Below are 15,496 nucleotides of genomic sequence, written 5' to 3' on the forward strand. Positions count from 1 at the left end.
AGCCCCTTGGGTGCTGCTGATGGTGACACACAAGAGCTCAGGTGGGAATAAGCTTAAATAAATGGAAGAACCACCAGGCTGGTCGATGGGAGCAGAGGAGGAAATTCTTGACGTTATCTATCTCGCCTCGCCATATGGAGGTCTGGATCGGCCGACCAATATTACCCTTTGCATCCTCGCATCCTCGCATCCTGCGTGAGGGGAGAGACATACAACCGTAGACGCGAGCCAATGCGGTCAGGCCGCTGCGACCAGGAAGAGGCATGGTTGATACAAGCAAGTTGAGTCGTTCTGGATGTTACCCTGATGGTCGTGCGTGCCTGTGGTCCAGGAAGCATCAAGATGGTGGTGGAGCGAGGGAGGTTGGAGGAAATGACGAATCCCGCCAATCATGGGCCGGACCGTTGCGACGCAGCGGAAGTATGCCGTGGCATACCGTTGAGACTGTGACCATCGATGCACCGGGTTTCGCAGCCGTGATAGGCGCGCTTCTGACCCATGCTCGGGTGAATGTAGCATCGACGAGCAGGTCACTACCGCCTTCGGCAGTTTTATCGACGATACCTGACTTGCTGTCGATCGGTGGATGTGTCTCCAGGAATTTTCCCCGGCTTTTTTACCCCAACTTTGAGGTGGAGAGGTGGAGGCCTGATCACGGCGTGTTCAGTGTTTACTGTGTGGAGATGGAATGTGCCAAACCGGCGTCATATTTTCTGGTCAGACTGGCAGCTGGCTGCCTTTTTCCCACAATACAAGATCCATCCGTCTACCTACATGATCAAGCGGCAGTGATGTACTGGCTGTGCGCCCGAATCCGCTTGCCATACTTGTACAACACCCACGGTACTGGAACCAACACGACGGAGATGAATCCCAACAAACTGCTGGCCCATCCGGTACCCAAAGACGAGAATAGCTGCACGGTAAACAGAGGGAAGGCGCCTCCAAAGGCATACCTCAACAAACTGTTGGCACTGAGCGCACTCGCACCGTGCAGCGAACCATACGAGTTCATAATGTACAGGGCACCGCTGCTGTACACCATGATGTTTCCCACAGCAAAGGGCACTGCGGCCACGACAGGGCTCGCCCAGTGTGCGCCTGCGTTGGCGGACCACCCGAACCAAAACAAACTGGCTGGGTTGAGGGCACTGCCTACCATGGCGCCGTAGAGACGGTGCTCAGGTGGCACTTTGCCAACCCCATACTTGGTCTCCAATGCGGGATACGTGCGACGGTCAATGTAGACAACCCCAACGAACCCTACTACGCACCCCAACGCGATGGAGAGAAATGTGAGGCCTTGCTGGCCCGGGGTGAAGTTGTAGTGGCCGCCCGGGCCAAAGATGTAGGGGAATGCGGCAAAGAAGCTGTAGAAAACGGCAAAGTTGAAGGCCATGTAGATGGTCATGAAGAGCACGATGGACTCCACAAAGAGCATCTTGAACGGCTTGAGAAGAATACGCTGGAGGATGGCGCGGGATGGCGGAGCGACCTTGGAGGACCATGTGGGTGTTTTCTCGTTTCGCGTGCGCTTCTCCAGAATGATCTTTTTGTAGGTTTCGGACTGGGGAAGAGCGTACAGGTAGTTGAAGACGATCATGAAGAGGATAACCCATTGGAGCCATCGCCATCCCTTGGCCTCGATCAGGTAGCCGCCGACAACAGGCCCAAAGGCCGGCCCCAGAAAAGGCGAAACAAAGTAAAAAGGATACACGACGCCGGCGAGGGTGGGCCGCCAGAGATCGGCATTGGTGCCGCCGCCCACCGACACAACGGCACTGCCAAAGAAGCCAGCAAAGGTGCGGCAGACAATCAGGGTGACAAAGTTGGGAGCCAGTCCAGAGCCCAGGGTGAACAGGCCAAAGATGGGAACTGTCGTCAAATAGACGATCCTGCGGCCGTAGTTCTCGCTGACAGGGGCAGCAATGATGGCGCCGAGACCAAGGGCCCAGAGGAAGAGGGAGAGGCCGAGCAATGATTCGGTGCGGGACACGTTGAACTGCTGTGATATGTCGTTGATACCCGAGGTGTAGACCGAGGAGGCAAAAGAGACGTTGATGCAGAGCAGGGCCGGAATGCTCGTCATGTAGAGGCGCTTCCACAGGGGCCAGTTGTAGGGACAGTCGGCATCATCAGGGCCTGTCCAGTCCAGGTCAACCAAGTCGCGTGCCTGAGGCGCTCGGGAGGGGAGAGCCATGGCGGTCGAGCGTAAAAGTGAGTGTCCTGGTGATGTGAGCAGTCCATGTTACCTACCTCACATCACATACCTGTCGGCGATGATTCATCCTGTCGGTTATTCCCGTTGCGTGCCCGGGTGTTGTTGGTTGACTGTCGACGTTCCCTGACGGAAGCTTGGCTTGATGCTGCTTGTGGGGACTCGGACGAGGGAGGAGCTTTGACCACTACGAAAGACCAAGCTGTTGCACGTGACAGCGCATGATCCATGCCAACTCGGAAGGATCCTGGAAAGTCACTCACCCTCTTCCTCCCTCATCCTCACCACTGGCGACAATGCACAATGGCCGACCTCACAGCTGTCCCGGGCGAGCTGCCCAGAATGATATGCCATAAGCTCAAGGAGCCGTCTCGCGATTCAACCTCCGTCGAAATATGACTCGGTTAGGGTTATTACCCACCGGAAGGAAGTCGGGTAAATATCACGTGCCCGCGCGAAGGTTTCGCGAGAGGGCTGTTTACACAATACACTTAGCCTCTGCTGTGCTGTTTGTCGTGGCAGCTCTCCAGCATCAACAACAATGGCTACCTTCATGAGCCTGCCGAACGAGACCTTTGTCCAGGATTTGCAACGAGGTACGCGATTTCGAAACCCTCGCCGATGTCCTCAACACTCTGCGCCTTGTCCCGTACCGCCCGCCGCCTCGCCATCGTCGCTGAAAGGTCCAGTGTCACGAATATGATGTGGACACCCGAAAAGAACAACCAATAGGAAAGAGGTGGCACGGTAGCCAATCAAGAGAAAGGAGGATAGACCAATAAGAGGTGGATCATCCGGGACATGAAGGACTCATGAGCGATTCCCAGGAATCACTCATGATCCCTAAGAGTCGGCCATGATCCGGGGAGAAACAGAATGATCCAGGCTTGGCATTAGGTCTATATATACGGAGGAACTAAATAGCTTGTAGATAGTTCCGCAGTATGCAATTCACACTTGTATTCACGGTATCTTGTGTTTACAGTGAGACATCTTGTTGTGCACTGTTTAGCTGCACCGAACCAATTGTCAGAAGTTACCTTCAACCCATATCCCTTTCAGAGGTTCTGTACAGGGGTTCGTCATATTAGTCTATTTATAAATATCTCCGGAAAAACGAAATCGTTTAAAACCTCGTCCCGCCGCCCTATAATCCGGAAATTACTACGAGGGTTCGGCTTTGTATTAAGGATATTATCGATATCTGTTACGCCCCAAGCGTAATACTCCGAGGTGCTGGGACACCTCGGCCAATCATTAGGTCAGGGATGGAAAGACCCATAAGCCCCCATACGACCAATCAGGAGGTGCTCAGTCTGATCAGTGGCCAAGACCACTGAGCACACTGAGCACATCGATCATGAAAGGTTGCTCAGTCTGCTCAGCCGCCAAGACCACTGAGCACACTGAGCACATCGATCATGAAAGGTTGCTCAGTCTGCTCAGCCGCCAAGACCACTGAGCACACTGAGCACATCGATCATGAAAGGTTGCTCAGTCTGCCCAGCCGCCAAGACCACTGAGCACACAGAGCAAGGTACAAAGATACTTCAGAAACATATGTAGATAGCTTCACATAAATAGGGGGAGCGCCGGGCGCTCCCCGTGTCGAGGAATCTGATTCCTCATGCAAGCAATCAAGTTCATTTGTCTACAATCTACTCTCAGTAGTTCTTTGTTAGAACAACCTGTTGTTGACAGTGAACCCATGTCTGAGACGCTTGTCACAACCTTCGATCATCCTGTCATATTCACCTTCGGCGTACTGCCTTGCAATCTGTATCCACCCCCGGTGCAGGTTGTAACATTATCACGCACGTTATATTGGTCGCTCGCTTATAACGTACGTTATACGTCGTATTATATATCTCCCGTAATCTCGTACCGGTGTAGGCATATAACTTCAGTAGGGTACTTTGGTCTACCCGGCTCCCTTCGTACACATAATTATAGTGGTTAATCAACTAGAGGTGCTCTTCTATAGCTATGTAATTCTCTATCGTTATGTATTTCGGTGCTTTTTTCTCTACCGATAGAGGAATTTTATATCTAGGCACATCTTGGATACATTATTATGTTAGATTAACGTAAATAGAAAAACGAGCTGTTTGTTTGTACTTATATAGCACACGCTTTCCCGGACGATTTCGGGAATGGATGTATCGGTTGCTCTTTGCTACTGCGACATGAATCTTCGCATTTTGACTCGTATGTATTTAACTATGGGCCTCCCCAGAGACTTATCTAACCGCCATTTGGTTGAACGTACGACGGTTTTAGTGAAATGCTTCATCGTCCTCGTGTCAAACGGGTCTGATACTTCGAATTTTGCCACGTACCTGACTTATGTTAGCACTCTGGTTAAATTTAATAGAGTGATCTTCGCAATATACGCTTCCCAAATCTTCATTAATTGGTTATACCGCGGCTTAGTGGTATCGCTAAGCGCTTTTCGGACTGGGTCACCGTCAATCTCAGATTTGTCCTCAGTGAGCCCATCCTGTAATGCCGCTTCAATCAGATCGTTCGGATCTGTCCCCTTCCTCCCTCCTCGATTCTGAGCGCCTTGGTCGGATTTTGCTTTTTTCTTGGCTTGGCCACCTTTGCTAGACTCGCTGCCACTTGCGTTCATTTTGAGCGATCATTCGGGAAGTTCAGAGTGTGTAGATAGATAGGTTAGAAGGATATGAGAGGCTCCTCTAAGTTCTCAGATAAGAACGGAGAGGGGAAATGTAGAGAGGGGGAGGAATATGAGAAAAAAAGGAGATCTGAGGAGAAACGCTGGCCATTTATAGATGGGGTAGACACAGCCTCCTCTGACCTTCCTCATGCCGGTGTCACAAGCGCACAGTATACGGTTCCAGGAGACCAATAGAGATTACTCGCTGGGTTGGGTTCGGGACCCCGGCCAACATCCCCCATGAACAGGCAGGTAGATACGCAGGCGGAAAATATTTTCATTACTTCTAAGGGTCCTATACCCGCACTTATGTCTAGCGCTAAGACTCATATATACACTGGATTGTCGGCCCCCCGGTTCCCAGCAGTCTGAGACCCAGTCGGCTCAGTGATAGGAACACACACTGGCCCCACGGCCGTAGCCCGCAACGTCCACCACTTTGCTATTCAAAAGAAGCAGGAATGCCCGTTCTCGAACAAGGATCGAACATATTTTTCAGTTTGTAGACTGGCTCCGCACTAGCTACATCAAGGAGCTGCTTCTGGTGCTTACAAATGCCCCTTGTCATCTCAATACCTGTAGGGTCGAACGACTCCAAAAAACAGCTCCAGCCAGCGGCTCAGATTACGGAAAGTTTAGGATGTCTAGCTTGAAATTTTACGTGCTCGAGAGCCTAAAAATAGACGAACACATAATTTTCATTTTGCAGACTGGCTCCGCATACTAGCTACATCAAGAAGTTGTTTTTGGCTCTGGCAAAGGCCACTGGTCATAACCCTCAATATCCAGATTGGAACGACTCCGAAAACGACTCCATTGTTTCTACCCCACCGCTCCAGCAGTTGACGAGATTCTTCTCCTTGGGCAGTGTACAGGTAAGACGTTAAGCATAGCATACAATCTGTATGTTGCCAGAGGCATTCAAGTTAAGGTAGTGGATGAGCTAGCATATGTTTAATGTTGAGTAAGGAGGAGGTCAAGCTGATAGGCACAAATTGAAGGTTCTTGAGAGAAAACTTTCCGAGAGCACCTGATCTACCAACGTCACGTAGTAGATAGGGTGAGCATACCCTAAGCAATCCCTGAGCAAGGTGAGCAGACCCTGAGCAAACCATGAGCTGGGTGAGCAGACCGGAACCGAAGATGAGCCGGTCCTGAGCTCCGCCTGATTTAGTTTGGATAAAGCGGCAATAAGTCACGTGGCGAATTGTGAGCAGATACCGGTGTTGTTACAGCGCCGATAGATTATATGGAAATATTGTTGCTTGTTCAAAATCTTGAGTCCAGATGTAAACATTCACCGCAGGAATAACCAGGGCCAGTCTGTGATCAGTTACCTACGGCAACTACTGGCCCCCGGCGCCGATGAAGACCATGGTCAAAAGGAGGGAGTGATTGAGAACGGATTGGAGCATCTCAATAAACACTTTGAGCTGTTCTGGGCGAGGATGGAGGTGAGACAATTGTATGGAAGGAGACGCCGTGCACAAGTCAGGCTGGTTAATGGTCCGGAATGAAGACTCTTTGCATGGCACTGGAATATTTTGGATATATGATTGTGTATGAGAAACCCACCTAAACCCAAGCTAATGTCGTCGTCTGGTGAACTTGCGTGGGATGATGCAACGAGATGGGAATATTACATTTGTGTCGATTTGTGTCTTGGCATTCCTTTGTCACACCCAATCGACAGGTTGCCCAAGTATGCTGCGGTTCTGAGGGTGGTCGTGCGGTCGATGGCCTTGAAACACTTGAAGGGCGGGAGATCCAGCGCAGATGACTCGCCCACTCTGCTTCTGCCATACTCCCGCGCGTCTTGCTGCAGAATTCGGCGTAACGCGCGGCCCTCCCTGAGCTCTGATGGCGAACCAGACTGCCGGAAGCCCCCGAGTGCCTGTGGAAAGCCGGGGCGGGCAGCGGGTAGCGAGTCCAAACGAATCAGTAGCTAAGACATCCGATCCACCGCACGGCTCCATGAACAAAAGCTGAAAGCTGGTGCCCATCTCCAGCTCCGCCGTAGGTGGACATGATCATCGAGGCTTTTGGACCCTCTTGATGACATGCCCGCTGGGACGGGATGCGGGGGTTTTGCGCAGTCAGGTGGTTTGTGGCGCGGGGGTGCCTGGAGCCGGATGGGTGCTGCAGCGCCCTGTAGTGTTTGGTTGAGTCCGTATTAGCGGCAGTCCCACGGCACCGTCTTTGGACGGACCCGGGAGCTTCGTCAACTACCTATCCGGCCACCAGAAAGGTCCTGCATCGTCAGCACCGGCCGCATATCGCTCTGTACGACACCGATATGAGGGGTATATTACTCCCGTCCTTTCCCTGTCTTCTTTCCGGGCTTCTCACCAGTTCGCAGTCGTTTGCATGAGAGGAGAACGTCACAGCAGCATCCACCGCCCAGAAGTAGCAACAACACCCCCGCCAAGCAGTTGAGACGCAGGTGAAACATTGAAACAAAGATCTTCCTCCTTGTCTTTCGCCTGGCAGCAGAAATAAATACCTGTGTTCGACCTACACAGCGAACTCTTGGGTCTCTGTCTTTGAGGTCCTTTTTTTGGCAGTTTCTGCTTTGGCATACCACGAAGGGAGGAAGGATATATTCATTACGACCGACCGTTGACCGATCGGCTGGCACAACATCCCATTTTGTTTCCTTTTGCCTATCTTTGAACTTCTTAATTCTGTCGTTTTTCCCTCTCGACTCATGCTTTTACGGCCTTATCTCTATTAATACACCCCGAATAGTCATTAATCATGGATAGCAAGACGGTGTCTTCCCGCCTACGAGAGCTGGTCAAGGTTCGTGCCCTCCTTTTCCTCGTCTGCCACGATGCTAACATTGCTATAGTTTCTCGGAACAGTCAAGGGCGATCTCGCCAACGTCACCGGACCTCCCTCCCTCCTCGCTCCCTCGTCCGTCGTTGAAGTCGGCCACTGCTGGGCCCAGCGCCCTGCCGTCTTTGCCGCCCCTGCCCACGAGCCCCTCCCCGAGAAACGCTCCCTGCTCGTCCTCAAATGGTTCCTCGTTGCTCTCAAGAGTCAACTCTACGTCGCCGGTTCCCCTGGTCCGCAAGCCGTCTCGATCAAGAAGCCCCTGAACGCCTTTCTCGGAGAGCTATTCCTCGCATCGTGGACCGACGAGGAAAACAAGGCATGCACCGAGCTCATCGCCGAGCAGGTATCTCACCATCCCCCCATTACGGCGATGCACGTCATCGACCGTCAAAATGGTGTCAGGGCCGACGGGTACGCTAGGGTGGAGATGACATTCAACGGAAACGTGAACATCAGACAGGTTGGGCATGCAATCGTGCACATTGATCGATATGACGAGGATCATTTAGTGCCGCTGCCAGATGTGAAGATCAGAGGATTCTTGGGCGGGTGCATGTACCCAGAGATCACTGGGACATATACCCTGCACTCGAGTGGCGGGTACGTGTCTCAGGTCAAGTTCTCTGGAGAGGGGATGATCAGGGGAAAGAGGAACTCCTTTGAGGCCAAGGTGTACAAGAAGGATGATACCAAACAGAGGGCCATTTACACTCTCTCGGGAGTCTGGAGCGACGGGTGGGTGGTCAAGGATGCGCAAACTGGGGAGGTCCTGGAGATGTTCAAGCATGACGCGGTGGAGAATGAGCCGGTGCCCATGGATATCGTTCCGGTGGAGCAGCAAGATGACTGGGAGAGCCGTAAGGCGTGGGGCAAGGTGCTGAATGGGATGGCCATGGGTAATCTCGAGGCTGTCACGCGGGAGAAGACCAAGATCGAAAAAGCGCAGAGACTGATGAGGGCTTTTGAGGAGTCAAGGGGCGAGACATGGGAGCCGCTGCTCTTCCAGTCCATTTCAGCGGATGATTTTGAGGTATTCCATCGCTTGGCAGATGGTACGGGTCATCAGTTGGCTGATGAGAGAACCAAAGGGGTGTGGAGAGTGAAGGATACGCAAGTCAAGAACCTCCAGAGGCCCTTTAGAGCTGGTCTCACGCCGCTGGGGTATTAATGCTAGTGAGTTGATATGGGTTCCACATAGCGTAGGCGTTGGTGGCTGTTTGTTGTTTTGGATGGATAGCGATATCGGACATGGTTTATTCACACGATTGATCATAATTCTGTTATCGCTGTCTTCATTTTGTGCACGTCGGCCAACGACATGAGCTTTTTTTAACTTTCAATCGCCATATTTAATTGTATCGAGTCGGACTGTCATACAGGGAGGGCTAGGTCCTATGATAATTTGCTATCTGTGCAATACACTGCACCCTCTAGACTTTAGACTATCTGGTGTATAGCTACAAAATATGCGCCACGCCAATCCTAGACCATCTTATAATAACTTACCTTGACTCATAGGTTGACTTATAGACAGACTTGCTCGAGGAGAGGCGATCTTCACCATGTTCGACATATCTGTCCAATTACAATACTCCAGGGTCACAAACGTTATTCTTCATGACTTTCCAGAGCCACAGTAAGAGGGGAGCCATTTACGAAAGTGTCACACCAGGTCACTCTTCTAGTATTTTCTGTGGGAGTACTTGGCCTTGCATTTCCACTGCCTTCGATGCTTAGGCTAATATTTTCTGTTAAGTGAAGACACTTGGCCTTGGCCTGGCCTCGGTTACCCTCACAAAATACTGGCCAATTTCTGGCATTCAAGCCTGGTTTTATTGAGAGTACTCCCCCCTGTGTCCCCCTTGTTGGGTGCCCTTGGCAAGTACCAGACGAACGTTTATCATCCTAGAGGGTTGTACAATCATCTTCACAAGCGCCGCTCAATGTGACAGGTCAATCTTCTTCACATAAGGTAACCCTTGGTTAATTGGGTAAGCAGTAACAAGTTTTTGTTGCAACCTGCGTGTCAACAGAGTGAGGATAAAAACTGCATTTCAGGATGCTCATTGGCCAGACCAAACATCTCGACCTCTTTTCTTGTTGGAAAGGAGGGTGACATGTTACGCCCCAAGCGTAATACCCCTGTACAGGAACCACTGGGTGGTACCTGTCAGAAAGAAAGGAGTCTTACTAGCAAGGAGTTCATGGTCTGTTAGCGGTGGCCATGGTCTGTTAGCGGTGGCCATGGTCTGTTGGCCGCGGCCAAAAGCAAGCAATACAAGCACACTGAGCAAGGTACAAGGATACCTCAGAAACATATGTAGATAGCTTCACATAAATAGGGGGGAGCGCCGGGCGCTCTCCATGTCGAGGAATCTGATTCCTCATGCAAGCAATTCAAGTTCATTTGTCTAAAATCTACTCTCAGTAGCTCTTTGTTAGAACAACCTGTTGTTGACAGTGAACCCATGTCTGAGACGCTTGTCACAACCTTCGATCATCCTGTCATATTCACCTCTGGCGTACTGCCTTGCAGTCTGTATCCATTTCTGGTGCAGGTTGTAACATGACATTTCCGCCAGATTTAGCTACCAGCTCGTAAATCATGCAGCCAAGCAAGAGAATTAAACCAAGAATAATTAATATTCAATTTTTATTGAATAATTAAATATTTTATTTATTTCATGTTTAATTCAATTACTTAATTATTTCACTATTTAAGTACTAGTTTCCTTCTATTTTTCATCTTTTGAATTTCTTTCTTTACCCACCAAAGCTCGAACTTCTTTGTGCTACCTATCCAAGTGCACACCTCCCTCTTACTTGGACTCGGGACAAATAGCAGCCTCGCATTATCATTCATCCTCCCTCCTTTCTCTCACGTTATGCCTCGTACGCGCATCTCGCGTCGCACATCATCAACTACACTGCCAGCCCTGTCCTTGTAAGACCAGCTTCACGTCTTATCATATCTTCTCTCTACTTGATTTTCCCTCTTATCCTTATCCTTCACTGTGCCTCTGCGCACTCAAACCCAAGGAGATTTCCCAAAATCATGATCCCCTGCCCATTGAAGTTGTCCATCGAAACCAGCCTTCAAAAGGGCGGGGAATCACATTGAAGGGAACATACACCTTAGGACATGCAAGCTTTTCATAAAGATCTAGCTGCTCATGAATACCCACCATAGAGATAATCAAAGTGTTCAGCTTAATTACTGCCCTCCACGTAGACTGATGATTGATGACCTGAAGGCATAATATTAACTCCTCCAACCAATAGATATCAATCATACACAGAATCAGGCATCCCCTTTGCCACCACTTGAGGCCTCCCTGAGGCTATCCCCTGTTCGAAAGGCCACACACATCGAGCGGCATATCCCTCAGGGCGTGGTGAGACGTGCATATTCACCCTCCAGTGAGAATCAGGAACGCGCGCTATCACGAGGTCTGGACTCGTTTGCCCTGCCGCACACTCTTCATTTTGGCCACATTTTCACACACACACCTCACCGCGGTGGCTCTTACCCCCAAATACCAACTCCTTCCACACCTTCCACAATTTGCACATCGTCGTCGCCTTCCCTCCTCCTACCTGCCCGCTACAAAAAGGCGAGGCAAATCGCGCCTCCTTTTTCAGGGATCTCCATTCTCGCCGGCTCGCCATACCTTACTGGTTCACGGGGCACCACACTCACTCGCTACCTCCTGCCAAAAAGGATACGCCATTCATCACCAATCTCATCTCAGCGTCCTTACACAAATCGCCCTTTCTTACATACCACCGGCCGCACTTACACCGCACAACCTCGCATAAATCGTGGTATGTATTATTGTGCATTTATTTAATACACGCCTATGCAGCACCATGCATAAACATTTATCTACTGTCCTTATGCAGCGTTCTTGGCATATATCCTCTCTCTTCTTTTCTGTCTAATCCGAGCTCTATCCCAACATTCTGTCTTTTTTCCCATTTAATCTGAGCTCTGTCCCAGCATTCCATGTCTTTTTCTTTCTTGTAGTCTGGGTTTTCTACTCAGATTGTCCACCCATTTCCTTTTTTCGTTTTCTATTTAAAATTTATTCTAGTATTCTCTGTCTTTCTTTTTTCATTCTGAACATTACCTCTTGTTCTCGGCACGCCACCTGGCGAAGGCGGATGAGATAGGGTGATCTTGGAGTCTTGACGACCCAAACTTCATCCCAGTCCTCTCTATCTATCACCTTTTATTATTCTAAGCTCTCTCCCGATATTCTGTGTCTTTCTTTCTCCAGTTTAAGCATTTCCTACTGTTTTTAATACACTACCCGGCGAAGGCGGAAGGGACAAGGTGGCTTTGGAGTCTTGACGACCCAGCTCTATTCCAGTAAGGCATCCTCTGTCTTGGTGTATTCCAGTCTAAACTCCATGCCAGTCTTTGCTGCCTCTTTTTCTCTCTTAGTCTAACCTTCCGCTATCCCAGAATCCTCTTTTCTTTCATTCTCCAGTTTGTATTTTTGTTATAATTCTTAATCGCCAACTTAGGGCGGGACGACTTCAGAGTCTTATCAAGTAGCCTACTTTACTTCTTATACATTTATTTCAAGCCCTATCTCAGCATTCCCATGCTCTTTCTTTCCTTCATTCTATATATTCATGTGTTATCTCAGCATTCCCACTCCTTCTTTTTTTATCGAAATATTCTCTTCATTCTATATCTTTATTTCTTATATTTCGTTCCAGCACTATTCCCTATTATGTGTTCCTTCTTCTTCTAGTCTCCACACTCCCAGTATTCTCTAACTATTTTCTCTCGTTTAGTCTAGACATTACCTATCTCGCGCCGTCCCAGCCATCTATCTTCTTTTCTTAAGAGCTTTTATTTATACATTAGCATTCTCTACCTTTTTACTTCCAGCCCAACCTCTACTCACACTTGTGAAGGACAGTATCACATCTTGATACCAACGCCCACCCATAATCCCTATTTCATATATTCACTTTTCATACACTCCATACCTTTTGTATATCTACAGATATTATTTCTTGCTTCAAGTTCAAGCTTTTCAAGTTTCAAGTTTCACCCCTACTAGTCCAAGCATTGAAATTTGCCAGTCTCAGCTCCTACTACCATCAGTCCAGCCTTCCAGGTTATCTATTCCACATCACTGACCTTCTCCCAGCCACAGTTACTGATGCCTACCCCGAAGAATGATCGCGAGTCGCGCGACCACAGTCGAGGCGGTCACGTCAACTCAAGAGGTAGTACTCGGCGCCCTCAGGTGTTGAATGCGGTATGTCTTGACTTATGGTAAATCCTACCATTACGCTAACACTGTAGTAGGCAGTTCCATCAAGAAGACGGGTTATTCCGCCTATTAGATCGCCACGGATGCGTGCCGACCTGTTGGCAGCAGCGCAGGAAGCCCAGGCATCTGCGGCTGAGAATGTCGCAATGGAGGCACCGGTTACCGAAACCACGGCCGTTCAGGTTCAGACAGGCCCCGGCGTGGCATCAAGCACGTCTGGACAGAACGAAGCATCGGGGTCCCCATCTGTCCGCGAGCCTTCAGATCCGGACCCGGCTTCTCAGCAAGTCCAAATCTGGACTGGCAGCCTGTCTGAGGGTGTGAGGCAGGTCACGATGCTGGTCACCAAATCCAAGCCCGGCAGAACCGACGTCAGCGCGGACCAGCTCAAGCTCTATCAGGAGTCGGCGAGAGCCTTCTTCTGGTGGCTGGAGTTCGATGCCGTGGTCAGGCCGTCGTTCACCGATGTCCATCACCTCGACCAGGTCATGAACTTAGTCCGCAATTCAACAAACCTAGGCATTCCTGCTGACATCAAAGAGGCGGCAAATGCGGTTCGTTTGAGGTTTGAGGAAGACAACTGGGGCCAAGGCGACGAGGGCTATGCTAGTGACGTTAGCACCGACGTGGACGCGGGTCAGTCTCGTATTGTCTCACCCCGCTCTCCGGGGCGAGCGTCAAGCGGCGGAAACAGGGTAGTCGGTGTCAGTGTCATCCCTCAGCCTCCCGTCAATCACCCAATCTACGGCAAAGGCGGAATCATGCACGGCGTGGTTTGCTACCGAAGCCCCAAAAAAGGTCCGACGTACAAGCTGAACCCGGCCTACAAGCACGAAAAGGTCAATGCCGCGTTTATTGGAGAGGGCCATTTGACCCCTGGTGATTGGTGGCCTTTCCAGCTGGTAGCACTTTTCCACGGGGCGCATGGAAGAAGCCAGGGGGGGATCTTCGGCTCGGCGTCGATGGGAGTCTATTCGATCGTCATATCCGGCCGCAACAACAAGTATCATGAGATTGACAAGGATGATGGTGAGGTTTTGTATTACTCCACGGACAACATGGGGGTAGCCACCATATCGGTCGGTACTCAGGCTCTCAACAGGTCGATTGACACCAGGCAGCCTGTGAGAGTCCTCCGTGGCCAAGGTCAGACCGGCAGAGGCTGGGCTCCTGAATGTGGGATTCGCTACGATGGACTGTACCGAGTTATTGGGAAGAAATTGGTGCCGACAAGGAATGGCGAAGAGTGGTTCCGGTATACGTTGCGCCGTGAAGCAGGCCAGCGGGATCTTCGCGAGATTGTGGGAAGCTCACCAACTCTGCAGCAGAGGAACGACTACCTGAGGATTCGAGACGCCTACCCTGGCGTAGCCCGAGGAGTATGTGAATAAGTAGAAGTGTTGTTTTAAAGTGTGTTGGTATTTTGGAGTGATGACTGGGTGGCGAGCTTGAGGCAAAACGAAACAACTGATGATGGAAACAGACTCGACATGCAAGGCTTGCAGGAAAAGCAATGAGTACCTAGTTGGAACTGCAATGATTTTAGCTTTGCCTGTTATATACCTAGCTACTTACTAGTAGCCTGCGCAGAGTAATAAACATGTGTTGATTTATATATTTACTAACGTACATTAACGTACATTATAAGCGAGTCGCGCATATAAGCGAGTCGCGCACTCTCTGTTACCCTACCACAACTATCCTCAATTACACAACCACAACACTAGGAAACTACAATAACTGAATCAGAAACAGATGAATCAGATGATTCTGCAGCCTCCTGGCATGTACGTGCATTATGGCCAGGCTTGCCGCACACACCACAGCACCGAACCTTCGTACGAGCTCCCCTGCATTACCGCCATCCTGCTGCGTTTCTTGCGCTGCCTCCCCACCCACGGCCTTCTGGTCAAGTATATCCTTTGCATCTTGCACAGTAAGTGATCCTCCGAGCCGCACACGTGTTTTTGGCTCTCCGGCGCTTACTTAGTGCCTCGTTGGCCTTGCGGAGTGAAGTGTTCTCTGCACGAAGGAGAGCCACCTGGTGCATCACAGCCATTGTACTCTTAGCAAGCTGGTCCACAGCAGCCAACATTGAAGTCGGGGAGCTATTTTGATGGTTGGCAATGCGAGTCTTGATAAGCGTTGACTGCGAGTCAGCTTCTCGGGGGTTGTGTGGTGTCTGGAAGACCCAAGGTTGTGCAGTGCCGGGCCGTGAGTTTGGAGGTGTTGGCGTACGAAGCTTTACATCTAGCTTGGAAAGCACCCTCTCTGGATCGTACGGCGCAAGGCCAGCACCTGCAAAGCCACCCTGTATATTCTTCTCTGTTATAGAGGCAAAAAAGGCCTCGCGGAAGGCACAGAGGAACTCGAGCTTGCTTACGTGGTTGATATGCATGCGCATCAAGTCCTCGATCTGGCGGCCGTACGCCTGCTTCAATGGCCCCAAGCAGCCGACATCGAGTG

General features: G+C 50.4%; 4 protein-coding genes across 4 annotated transcripts; 2 read left to right on the forward strand and 2 right to left on the reverse strand.

The window, feature by feature from the left end:
* Window positions 1-778: 778 nt before the first annotated feature.
* QC762_502920 (uncharacterized protein) lies at window positions 779-2,200 on the reverse strand (the record flags this gene model as incomplete). The annotated part of the gene is made up of 1 exon (XM_062890717.1): window positions 779-2,200. One exon carries the CDS (start codon window positions 2,198-2,200, stop codon window positions 779-781), a length of 1,422 nt encoding a protein of 473 aa, XP_062741445.1.
* A 1,676-nt stretch (window positions 2,201-3,876) lies between these two features.
* On the reverse strand, window positions 3,877-4,850 carry QC762_0073440 (uncharacterized protein; the record flags this gene model as incomplete). Its single annotated transcript, XM_062883775.1, has 3 exons — window positions 3,877-3,879; window positions 4,488-4,557; window positions 4,612-4,850. 3 exons carry the CDS (start codon window positions 4,848-4,850, stop codon window positions 3,877-3,879), a joined length of 312 nt encoding a protein of 103 aa, XP_062741446.1.
* A 2,291-nt stretch (window positions 4,851-7,141) lies between these two features.
* Window positions 7,142-9,033, forward strand: QC762_502910 (uncharacterized protein). The gene is made up of 3 exons (XM_062890716.1): window positions 7,142-7,201; window positions 7,258-7,700; window positions 7,750-9,033. The coding sequence occupies exons 2-3, from the start codon at window positions 7,656-7,658 to the stop codon at window positions 8,902-8,904; spliced, it is 1,200 nt and encodes a 399-aa protein (XP_062741447.1). The 5' UTR covers window positions 7,142-7,201; window positions 7,258-7,655; the 3' UTR covers window positions 8,905-9,033.
* A 3,883-nt stretch (window positions 9,034-12,916) lies between these two features.
* On the forward strand, window positions 12,917-14,654 carry QC762_502900 (uncharacterized protein; the record flags this gene model as incomplete). Its single annotated transcript, XM_062890715.1, has 2 exons — window positions 12,917-13,015; window positions 13,066-14,654. 2 exons carry the CDS (start codon window positions 12,917-12,919, stop codon window positions 14,419-14,421), a joined length of 1,455 nt encoding a protein of 484 aa, XP_062741448.1. The 3' UTR covers window positions 14,422-14,654.
* Between the last annotated feature and the right edge of the window lie 842 nt (window positions 14,655-15,496).

Source organism: Podospora pseudocomata, chromosome 5 (assembly GCF_035222375.1).
Source record: "Podospora pseudocomata strain CBS 415.72m chromosome 5, whole genome shotgun sequence".
Classification (NCBI taxonomy): Eukaryota; Fungi; Ascomycota; class Sordariomycetes; order Sordariales; family Podosporaceae; genus Podospora; species Podospora pseudocomata.

What these genes read in the sequence shown, in the direction of transcription:
- QC762_502910 (XM_062890716.1), top strand. Translation starts at nt 7,656, where the DNA reads ATGGATAGCAAGACGGTGTCTTCCCGCCTACGAGAGCTGGTCAAG. An exon ending in GCCTACGAGAGCTGGTCAAG is followed by an intron (nt 7,701 to 7,749) that starts GTTCGTGCCCTC and finishes ACATTGCTATAG; the next exon opens with TTTCTCGGAACAGTCAAGGG.